The sequence below is a fragment of the Poromitra crassiceps genome (assembly GCF_964638095.1).
Source record: "Poromitra crassiceps genome assembly, chromosome: 7".
Classification (NCBI taxonomy): domain Eukaryota; kingdom Metazoa; phylum Chordata; class Actinopteri; order Beryciformes; family Melamphaidae; genus Poromitra; species Poromitra crassiceps.
Window position 1 is genome coordinate 45,673,406 of NC_139628.1, and position 11,469 is coordinate 45,684,874.

Consider the following 11,469-nt stretch of genomic DNA (forward strand, 5'->3'; position numbering starts at 1 on the left):
CATAAATTCGGGCTGATATCGATATTATCTCGATATTGAGATATTAGACTAGACATCGTCTGGGATTTTTCGTTTTAAAGGCTGCATTACAGTAAAGTGATGTCATTTTCTGAACTGACCTGTTCTTGCTGTTCCATTATTTGCCTTTACCCACGTACAGTAGCTAGTCATATTGGTGATCAGAAAATCATATTGTGTAAATATTTTGTGAAAGCACCAAGTCATCCCCATGATATCATCACAATATCGATACACGTATTTGGTCAAAAATATTGTGATATTTGTCCATATCGCCCAGCCCTACCATAAGTCAACTACCATTGAAACAGAGTAGAAACTGTCTAAGTCCAAAATTTTAGATTTTCTTTTTTTACACAAAAAGAAAAGAAATGGGCAGTGTAAAACATGACTTACAATATAGTGTACATTCATCAAAGAGAATATATAGTAGGCTGTGCTCTTTCTGATAGAGCCATGTTATCTCCCACATTGAGCTCATCACAGGTTTCCACAGCCACCTTCAACACAGCTGCCTCTGGGCAGGACCCCCCCCCCCCCCCCCTTCAGCCTGGAGGACCAGCCCCCTCAGCCTGGAGGCACCCCTGCGCTTTTCACTGGCTCCCATACCTGCCTGTCAATCACACCTCCCAGGCCTGACCCACTGGCTGTCTTGCCATGGCAACGCAAATCCCAGCAGACTTGGCTGTCAAGAACAGGAGTTGTGAGAAATATGAGATGACAAGAGTCTCTGATCCAGTCTACACGCATGGGGTTTGTCCCCCGGACCAAGATGTCTTGGTACTATGAATAATAGATTTCTGCCGTTTCTGTGAAATCCGAATCTGATCCACCCCCCCCACCCCCCAACCCCCATCCCATAAAACAAACCTGTGCTCACCTTGAATTGAGGATTTTCTTAATCAAAACGCCCCCGAGAAGAAAATAAAAATTAAACACATAATTGTGTATGCAGCCGGGAGGCTGGCAGGAGTACTGAGGAAGCACTCTGTGAGCGCTTCTGGAGAGTTAAAGTGGCAAACAAGATGGCTATTTGTTCAGGGTAATAGTTTCTCCAAGCACACTCGCACAAAACACTGCATACAAATCAGCAGGAGTGGAGGCAGACTTACCCGAAGGTCCCCTTCAGTTGAAATATAAATATAGAGGAGAAATTACTTTAAATCTAGACCAAACATTGGCCTGTATTTATTCGGTTCTATTGATTGACCAATGGTGTTATGACTATGGGTATTGATTAAATGTCCCCTTGAAGTTTTTTGTCTTTATGAAGGAGTTAAATGCACAGGAAACTAGAACAAACTATTCCCTTCACATTTCACTCGCTAACCAACTGTTGTTGTTGTTTTATGATCATTACAGCATCTAACTCTCCCTCAATCTCCTCCGTTCTCTCCATGCAGGTCATCCTGATCCTGACCAAGTACTACCACGCCGACTCCACCAAGGTTCTGGAGAGCTCCCTGTGGAGGTAGGACCAAGCGTTTCCATGGACTGTGTTCTTGTTGGATGTCTTCCTATGTTATGTCTGGTCGCAGACACAGCTTGCTTACAACAGCAAGGTCAATGTCAGGAGTCTCTCCTCCACCTCTCCACTTCCAAGGATGCTAAACAGGAAGGATAAGACAACACTGATGTCACAGCGTTCAAATTTTGCATTGGGGGCAGGAGTTTGGGGCCAGTTCTATTGAAGTGAATGGAAAGTATAAACCATCATATCTGTGTCGTGTCACCTTTGATTGAAAAATGCTTTCACCAGATTAATGAAAACACATTGCACGAGGTTGACTGATGTTTTTTTTTATGTAAATGTGTGCTTTGTTTTTCTTATTGTTGGTCTCCAAACAGATCATGTCTCTGTGGGGTCATCCCTATGTTCCCCGGGTTCTATATTCCCTGGGTTCTATATTCCCCGTTTTTCAGCAAAAGGGTTCTTTGGGTTAGGGTTAGGGTTAGGGTTAGGGTTAGGGTTAGGGTTAACCCTAACCCTAACCCTCTTAGTGAAAAGCGGGGAACATAGAACCTGGGGAACATAGAACCCTCTTAGTGAAAAACGGGGAATATAGAACCCGGGGAACGTAGAACCCGGGGAACATAGACATGATCCCGTCTCTGTCCAGCAGCTGCATATAGCTCAGCTGAAGCCCCTGTTTGGTCCAGAATAGAGCTAGATTAGCAAACTAAACTACATCATGATACATGACCGAACGGGGCATCAGTCAACATCACCTGATGTGTTTTCTTTCATCTGGTTGAAGCATTTTTCGATCCAAGATATGACACAGATATGATGGTTTACAGTGGGGTCTTCCCATGCCCCGCCCCATTCATTCCTTCACCCGAATAGAACTGGCCCCAATACAAAACCCGAACGCTGTGACATGAGTGATGTCTTATCCTTCTCTTCAGGATCCTCGGCTTCTTTCGAGGAGATAAGAGTGATCACCGGAGCACTAGGACAAAACATCAGCAGGCCGCCGCCATGCGGTGAAGGGGTGGACAGGAGAGTGGCGCGCTGAGGCCAGAGTGAAGGGGTGGACAGGAGAGTGGCGCGCTGAGGCCAGAGTGGGCATCTGTTTGGGCAGATAGCATATCAGCGTGGCACAGGGCAGGACGCAGTGCCAGGGAAAGGGGTCAAGTCTGGCTGGCAGAGCTCACCTCGATTTAGCTCTTTAGCACAGCCGCCGTGCGCCAACAACACTTCACACTTCTGCCGTGTTGCAGGGCTGCAGCACGAGAGCAAGGCAGTCGTTCCCCCGCTACACCTCACAACAAGTGTCTTTTTGCATTAACACTGCCATGCAATGTGAATCCAACAATTTATCTTTATTCTAGTAGAATGTATGAATTATGATATTTGTCGGTAGCTGAGTTCCCACGGGTCCTTGAAATCCTTGATGAACGTTTGCGAATTTGAGGGGGGCGGGGGTTGGGGAATCAAGGCCTTGAAAGGTTTTGAAAATAGTCATAACTTGGATTTATGTATTTTGTGCAACAATAGAAATTGAGGTTCTTTTGATTTTTTACTTTTTCTTTTGTGCTTAACGTTGTAATTAGGGTATGTTCCGCTGTCTGCATGTGTGTCTCCTGCCGTCTGTACTGTACATCTTCACGCCCACCTGCCTGGAGAAAGTGCTATGGTCACGTGACGTGTGTGCGTGAGTGAGTGAAGTGGAATGATGCAGGTTAGCATCAAGCTAGCAAGCTAATGTGAAGTGAACCTTAACTGAGTGTTCCTACACTAATTAGCCTTGATCTGTGTCTCAAACTGTGCCGTGTTGGGTCCTCGCTTGAATTTGAGGAAATTGGGCCTGGAGAGTCCTTCAAAAAACTCCTTGAATTTGATGTTGCAGAATGTGTGGATGGGAACCCTGTGGTAGCAAGTGTCCTTGAGCAAGACACATAATATTCCCTATCAGCTCCATGGGTGCCGTTCAGTAGCTGACTGCCTCCTGACCTTCCTGTGAAGGGGGGGGGGGGGGAGAAACACCAAATTCCCTACAGGGATGGAGAAAGTATCCGATTTCATTAGAAACACTTGTGCGAAAATAGACACGGTTGTGCTTACTGTACCACAGTGGCTAAAATTAGCCAGCGAGAAGGCGTTGACACACGCAGGCAATGAGCAAAACGTGTCTGATGGCGCTACTTAATTCATGCCATTCAACCTCACTGAAGGGCTGCATGACTTCAAAGCTTCAGCCTCTCGTTAGTGCTGCTGACTGCATGTCTCCCTGGAGGACACATATGAATAATGGACACATTTCCCTCATTCTCCTGTTGATGTTTTAATTGTTGCGACATAATGCTCCAGATTCCCCACTGGACATAATGTTCCAGATTCACCACTGGATTTAATGCTCCAGATTCACCACTGGATTTAATGCTCCAGATTCAGCACTGGACATAATGCTCCAGATTCACCACTGGACATAATGCTCCAGATTCACCACTGGATTTAATGTTCCAGATTCACCACTGGATATAATGCTCCAGATTCACCACTGGACATAATGCTCCAGATTCACCACTGGACATAATACTCCAGATTCACCACTGGACATAATACTCCAGATTCACCACTGGGCATAATGCTCCAGAAAGATTCACCACTGGACATAATGCTCCAGAAAGATTCACCACTGGACATAATGCTCCAGATTCGCCACTGGACATAATGCTCCAGAAAGATTCACCACTGGACAGAATGCTCCAGAAAGAGTCACCATAATGCTCCAGAAAAGATTCACCACTGGACATAATGCTCCCGAAAGATTAACCACTGGACATAATGCTCCAGAAAGATTCACCACTGGACATAATGCTCCAGATTCACCACTGGACATGTTTTTTCACACCTAGTTTGAGTTTGAGTTAACTATAACAACATTAGTGTGGAGGAGTGCCTGGCTTCCTGTAGCAGTCAGCTTGGCATGGTCTGTGGATAGCCACCATCCACTGGCCTGCAGGCTTTGAAGTCCTGGGGTTCTGGGATCAAACGAGGGAGATGGGGGGAGATGAATGGGCTCGACGTCTTGCCCTGTCAGGTGGTGTAGATCAAGATGGCAGGTGCCACACGGGGGTAAGTTAACCGTGGAGAGAGAGGGGAAGGTTTTTCTGGGGCAGCCGAGTCGCTGAACTGAGTAGACTCTTTTTGACCGGCCCTGGTCTTCGGAGGCTTCTGCTTGCACGGGCAGCCCTGCCAGTGCCATTAAGCAACGCAGGGCGTCTCTGTCGCAGAGTTGACCACTTCAGTGTCAGTCATAAGAGTTGTCTTTTCCTGCTTTTACAGGCTGCGTTACAGTAAAGTGATGTCATTTTCTGAACTTACCAGACTGTTCTATCTGTTCTATTATTTGTCTTTACCCACTTAGTCATTTTCTCCACATTACTGATGATTATTTATCAAAAATCTCACTCTGTAAATATTTTGTGAGAGCACCAACAGTCATCCCTACAATGTCATCCCACTATTATGTGGGAGCTAGCTCAGGAGGTAGAGCGGGTCGGCCAATGACGCAAGGGTTGGCGGTTCGATCCCCGCTCCCTCCCAGCTGCTGTCGTTGTGTCCTTGGGCAAGACACTTAACCCTCCTTGCCTCGTATGATTGGTATGATTGCTATGAATGGTATGATTGGTATGATTGGTATGAATGTAGACATGAATGATGGTGGTTCGGAGGGGCCGTTGAGCGCCAATGTGTGGCTGCCACGCTTCTGAACCACCGGTACGAATGGTGTGAACGAATAATGATTCTGTGTAAGCGCTTTGAGCCTTGGAAAGGCGCTATATAAATCCAATCATTATTATTATATCGAGGTATTTGGTCAAAATATTGTGATTTTTGATCCTTCCCCCATATATCCCAGGCCTAATTAGATTCCAGTCAATTTCGGGCCAGTCAATTTCACTTCTCTGCAATGAGGAAGGTACTGTTACTCCAAAGTCTGTAGCTGGCACTGCTAACCCACCTAAGCAAATTCTGGCTTTCGATGGAGAGATTTAGTTTCGAACAGTAAAGGTTGAATCCAAAATAATGTGCGATAGATGGAAGCAAACGGACATTTATGGACATGAAAATGTCGCCAATGATCACTGTAAAGATATTCGAGTTTGGCACAAAATATCAGCAGCTTAGATCCAAAAATATAATTGGCTTTCAAAAACCTAAGTCCTAAGTCAGTCGGTACAAACGTTACTGTGTTCTTCCAAAGTTTCAACATCACTGAAATAGGAGAGCGTCATGCACTATCACGTGTAACGTTAGCAACTTCGACCATGTAAAATGTAGCCATGACTTCTTCTTTATTTTAAATCTGTGTCTGTGTTTCCCGCTGTGCTGCAGCTAGTTTGGTCTGCCTTGGTCTTGTGTTATTGCTGTCTGTGGTCGTCTGTTATGGCTGTCCCAAGGTCCTGGGCTGTAACACGCTTGATAAGAAGCTTTCCTCGTGAGAATGGCCTTCTTTGTGAGGGGGGGGGGGGGGGGGGTGTCGGGGGCGGAGCCTCCCAGGTAGTTTCTGCTGAAAAACACAGTTGGGCAGTTTGCCTTCTGAAGGATGGCATTGAAAATGATGGAGCTGTTATCCAGAGGAAGATCACCCCCAGTTTGTCCATGTGAGGCCAGAGAGATGCCTGGTGGCCAAGGGCTGTCCTGACTTATACTGAGGCATCCATACACACTACTCTCTCTCTCTCTATCTCTCTCTCTCTCTCTCTCTCTCTCTCTCTCTGTTAGTTAGCTAGTTAGTTTGTTTGTATAGTAGCCCCTTATCACAAGCGCGTCTCAAGGGGCTTTATCATAATACTGTACATATCTACACACGTCATACTGTGGTTACATACATCATATATACACACACTACACATCATTTTGATAAATGATACTTTATTTCTCACGGACAGTGCACACCAATCAACAGTGAAACTGTAAGTGAGCCAGAGTTAGCCTCGACGGCTAATTTCCATCTGCTGTCCCTGGCCAGATGTTGAAAAGGCAGCCTGTGAGACTGGGTTGTTATGAATGATACCACACGCACGCACGCACGCACACACGCACGCACACACACACGCATGCACGCACACACGCACGCACGCAGGCACACACACACACACACACACACACACACACACACGATAATCTTTCTTTGTTTGTTTGTTTGTTTGTTTGTTTCTTTCTTTCTTTCTTTCTTTTCCAATCTCCCTTCTAACATTTTCTGCCTCCTGTTCTCGCTCTTTCTCGCTCTTTCTCCTTTGTCTCCTGTCACAGTGGAAGGTAATAGGAGACCCAGGTCAATAATAGATGCTATATCTGCAGTGTTGTTGTTGTTGTTGTTGTTGTTGTTGTTGTTGTGCTTGTTGTGCTTTGCCTGCATTACACCAGCCGGAGGTCTGAACCCCTGAAGTGAGAGGAGATAGGCCGGACACTTAACATGCCAATATCCTGCGGTCAGTGTGTGTGTGTGTGTGGGCGGGGAGGGGGGGGGGGGGGTGGTGTATCCACAGACATCTGTCCATGTGTGTGTGTGTGCTCTGACAAACCCCCTATTGTAAAAGCACAGAGCATTATTTGAGTGTCTGTGAGTTTCCCAAACCTCCATGTGTCTTTCAGTTGGCTGTAGTTTAATTTATTTAAAGGAACACTCCGCCCATTTTCAACCAGCTTTGTATCATTAGAACATCAGTAGTATATCAGGAAACTGTAAACTGTTTTGAAGTCTGTCATTTAATTTGACAGTTATTGAGTGTTAAAGTGTCGACCAGTGACATCACTGGTCCACACTAACTCAAATTAATAACTCATTAACTCAAATCAACTCTCAATAACTGTCAAACTAGATGAATGATGAATAGTTTGACAGTTATTGTGAGTTGATTTGAGTTAATGAGTTATTAATTTGAGTTAGTGTGGACCAGTGATGTCACTGGTCCACACTTTAACACTCAATAACTGTCAAATTAAATGACAGACTTCAAAACCGTTTACAGTTTTTTAATATACTACTGATGTTCTAATGATACAAAGCTGGTTGAAAATGGGCGGAGTGTTCCTTTAAGAAGGCACTCTTCTTCTCGCTGTCCCTGTCTGCCATCTCTCTCTTTGTGTCACTGTTGCCTGTCTGGGACGGGGCTGCTGCCCTTGATGAGGTTGTTGAGTTTGTAGTAATCCAGGAATGTTCGAGCCACGTTCCTGCCCAGCTTCATGTACGTCTCCTCAGTATAGGGCACAGGCGCGCTGCTGCCGGCCGCCATGTAGCTGCCGAAGGACACCTCCAGGGTGTAGCAGTAGGACGTGTTGTCGAGGAGCCCGCCCAGGAAGCGTCTGCCGGTGCCGGCCTTCACCTCGTCCTGGTTGAAGGAGGTGTTGGAGAAGGAGAAGTCGGGTGCGTTTTGGCACAGCAGTCGGGGGAAGACCGCTTGTCTCTGGACCCGCTCCTCCTCCTTGAACACGTTGCCGTACATGAAGCCGTTCAGCATGGTGGAGTGGGCGTGCACGTCGATGTAGAACTCCAAGCTCACGCTGGGGTCTTGGCTCATCTGCACGATGAGTTGTCTGACGGCGTGCAGCGTGGGGTGGGCCCAGGGCGAGGGGTCCTCCCACTGACGGTTCAGGTCAAAGCCCAACAGAGAACACCGGTAGTTGCCCAGGTAGACGCCGTCAGGGTTGAGCATGGGGACGATCTTGAAGATCACGTGATCTCTGAGGATCTGCGCCATCGGTTGCTGGCTCACCAGGAAGTCAATCACGCCTTGACAGATGAAGGAAGCGGGAGACTCTCCGGGATGAACCCGAGCTGTTAGGAAAACCACCCGCTTTTCCCTCTCTGGACTCAGGTGGACAGGGTTGGTGATGGTCAGCAGGTCTAGGCACCGCTTTTGCACACTGAGTCCCAGCTGCTCCCTCTGCAGGTAGGGCAGGTTCCTGCGCACCAGGCCGGCCAGGTAGTGCTGCAGCCTGGAGTAGGTGTAGGGGTAGCAGTAGGCGAACTGGTAGACGTCGTCCTCCCGGTCGAAGCAGAAGGCGAAGGACATGACGTAGTTGCGGTGGTGGTCGGGCGAGCGGTAGTAGTACACGTTCTTGGGCGGAAGCCTCTGCCATTTAGGCCTGCTGGTCGACTTGACCACGGGAGACATGCCATCCCTGTACAGGCTCTTGGTCTTGGAGAAGTTGACCACGGTGAAAATGACCCTCTGTGTCGCGCGGACGTTCTCCACGGTGAAGTTGAACCAGACTCGGTAGCGAGGGTTGCAGGTGTCGGCCCGGATGAAGAGGTCAAACTCAAACTCACTGATGTAGTCGACGCGGCCAAGGTTGCCACTCTCGAAGCACGCATCAAAGACCAGGTGTCCTTTTCGCTGACTCCCTGTGTATCCTGGTGGGCTCACCATCAGCTTGCTCACATTCAAGGCATCCTCTACCCCGGCTTTACTGCCCGTCTCCAAATCTCTGGTAATATTCTCCTCAACCATCGTCGGCGATGACACGAAGTCGAGTGTGATGGTCCTCCTGGGGGGAAGGGGTCCTTATTGTGGACGTCTGTGCGTCATGACCTCTGTGCACAGGCAGCCACCACACAGTCCGGACCTGTTCAGAGGAGTCGGATGCTCACTCACTGATGACATCACAATTGCTCCCGTGACATCACTTATGATGACATCACAATTGTTTGAGTGACATCACTGAGGATCACTCACTGATGACATCAAAATGGCTGGAGGGACATCACTGACTGACAGACGTAGATAATAGTTATCCTGTGCGAATAGGGCTTCAGTAACACATCAGTCTTCACTCTTCTACCTCTCTGACTCCTACTCCTATCTTTCCACCACTCTCTCCATCTTCTCCCTCTCCTATTCTTCCCATTGTCTGGCACTCTGTCAGGAGCCATGTTTTCTCCATCCGTCACAACCTGCACTTCAAAGCTGTACTCCTCACAGTCACACAGCACAAACACAAAGCTGCACTCCTCACAGTCACACAGCACAAACACAAAGCTGCACTCCTCACAGTCACACAGCACAAACACAAAGCTGCACTCCTCACAGTCACACAGCACAAACACAAAGCTGCACTCCTCACAGTCACACAGCACAAACACAAAGCAGCACTCCTCACAGTCACACAGCACAAACACAAAGCTGCACTCCTCACAGTCACACAGCACAAACACAAAGCTGCACTCCTCACAGTCACACAGCACAAACACAAAGCTGCACTCCTCACAGTCACACAGCACAAACACAAAGCTGCACTCCTCACAGTCACACAGCACAAACACAAAGCTGCACTCCTCACAGTCACACAGCACAAACACAAAGCTGCACTCCTCACAGTCACACAGCACAAACACAAAGCTCCACTCCTCACAGTCACACAGCACAAACACAAAGCTCCACTCCTCACAGTCACACAGCACAAACACAAAGCTGCACTCCTCACAGTCACACAGCACAACCACAAAGCTCCACCAGCACAAACACAAAGCTGCACTCCTCACAGTCACACAGCACAAACACAAAGCTGCACTCCTCACATTCACACAGCACAAACACAAAGCTGCACTCCTCACAGTCACACAGCACAAACACAAAGCTGCACTCCTCACAGTCACACAGTACAAACACAAAGCTGCACTCCTCACAGTCACACAGCACAAACACAAAGCTGCACTCCTCACAGTCACACATCACAAACACAAAGCTGCACTCCTCACAGTCACACAGCACAAACACAAAGCTGCACTCCTCACAGTCACACAGCACAAACACAAAGCTGCACTCCTCACAGTCACACAGCACAAACACAAAGCTGCACTCCTCACAGTCACACAGCACAAACACAAAGCTGCACTCCTCACAGTCACACAGCACAAACACAGAGCTGCACTCCTCACAGTCACACAGCACAAACACAAAGCTGCACTCCTCACAGTCACACAGCACAAACACAAAGCTGCACTCCTCACAGTCACACAGCACAAACACAAAGCTGCACTCCTCACAGTCACACAGCACAAACACAGAGCTGCACTCCTCACAGTCACACAGCACAAACACAAAGCTGCACTCCTCACAGTCACACAGCACAAACACAAAGCTGCACTCCTCACAGTCACACAGCACAAACACAAAGCTGCACTCCTCACAGTCACACAGCACAAACACAAAGCTGCACTCCTCACAGTCACACAGCACAAACACAGAGCTGCACTCCTCACAGTCACACAGCACAAACACAAAGCTGCACTCCTCACAGTCACACAGCACAAACACAAAGCTGCACTCCTCACAGTCACACAGCACAAACACAAAGCTGCACTCCTCACAGTCACACAGCACAAACACAAAGCTCCACTCCTCACAGTCACACAGCACAAACACCAAGCTGCACTCCTCACAGTCACACAGCACAAACACAAAGCTGCACTCCTCACAGTCACACAGCACAAACACAAGGCTGCACTCCTCACAGTCACACAGCACAAACAAAAGAGCATATTTTGTAAGATGATCGGCGGCGAGAGAGGAAGATACGATGCAACTTTAATGACTCCTGAGGGGAAATTGGGTCACAGCAGCAGCAAAACAGTAATAGGATACAGCAAAGGGAAATAGAATACACATAACAATAGAGGTAATGGGGTTATTTCAAGGGTTAATACACTTAACAGTGAGATTATGTTCTTTTACAGTATGTTTTGTTCAAAACTCTGTCTACTGTGCATGTTAAAGGTGCTACATGTAGCCAGATCATTACCACATTGATTTCAAAATATTTGTATTGTATGCCCAAATAAAAGCTCCATTTCTTCAAAGTGCTCTCAAATGTTCTATACTGTAAATATCGCGATGGTATCATCATCGCAAAATTATGAATTTTGCCACGGTAATCGTGTAGTGAAAATCTGATATCATGACAGTTGGGATTTAGTAACTCATTCAGTTCAATAG

At 47.4% G+C, this 11,469-nt stretch overlaps 2 protein-coding genes across 2 annotated transcripts in view; one reads left to right on the forward strand and one right to left on the reverse strand.

Moving 5' to 3' along the window:
• sorcs2 (sortilin-related VPS10 domain containing receptor 2) overlaps positions 1 to 11,469 on the forward strand; it is a gene marked incomplete at both ends in the record, with an annotated part of 265,843 nt that overhangs the window by 18,523 nt on the left and 235,851 nt on the right. Inside the window, one exon of the mRNA XM_083640144.1 lies at positions 1,422 to 1,489. Within this exon, the coding sequence (XP_083496270.1) occupies positions 1,422 to 1,489 (68 nt within the window). The remainder of the gene's footprint in view (positions 1 to 1,421; positions 1,490 to 11,469) is intronic.
• Positions 7,621 to 8,985, reverse strand: LOC310780237 (cytosolic carboxypeptidase 6-like; the record flags this gene model as incomplete). Its single annotated transcript, XM_083640812.1, has 1 exon — positions 7,621 to 8,985. The coding sequence occupies one exon, from the start codon at positions 8,983 to 8,985 to the stop codon at positions 7,621 to 7,623; it is 1,365 nt and encodes a 454-aa protein (XP_083496938.1).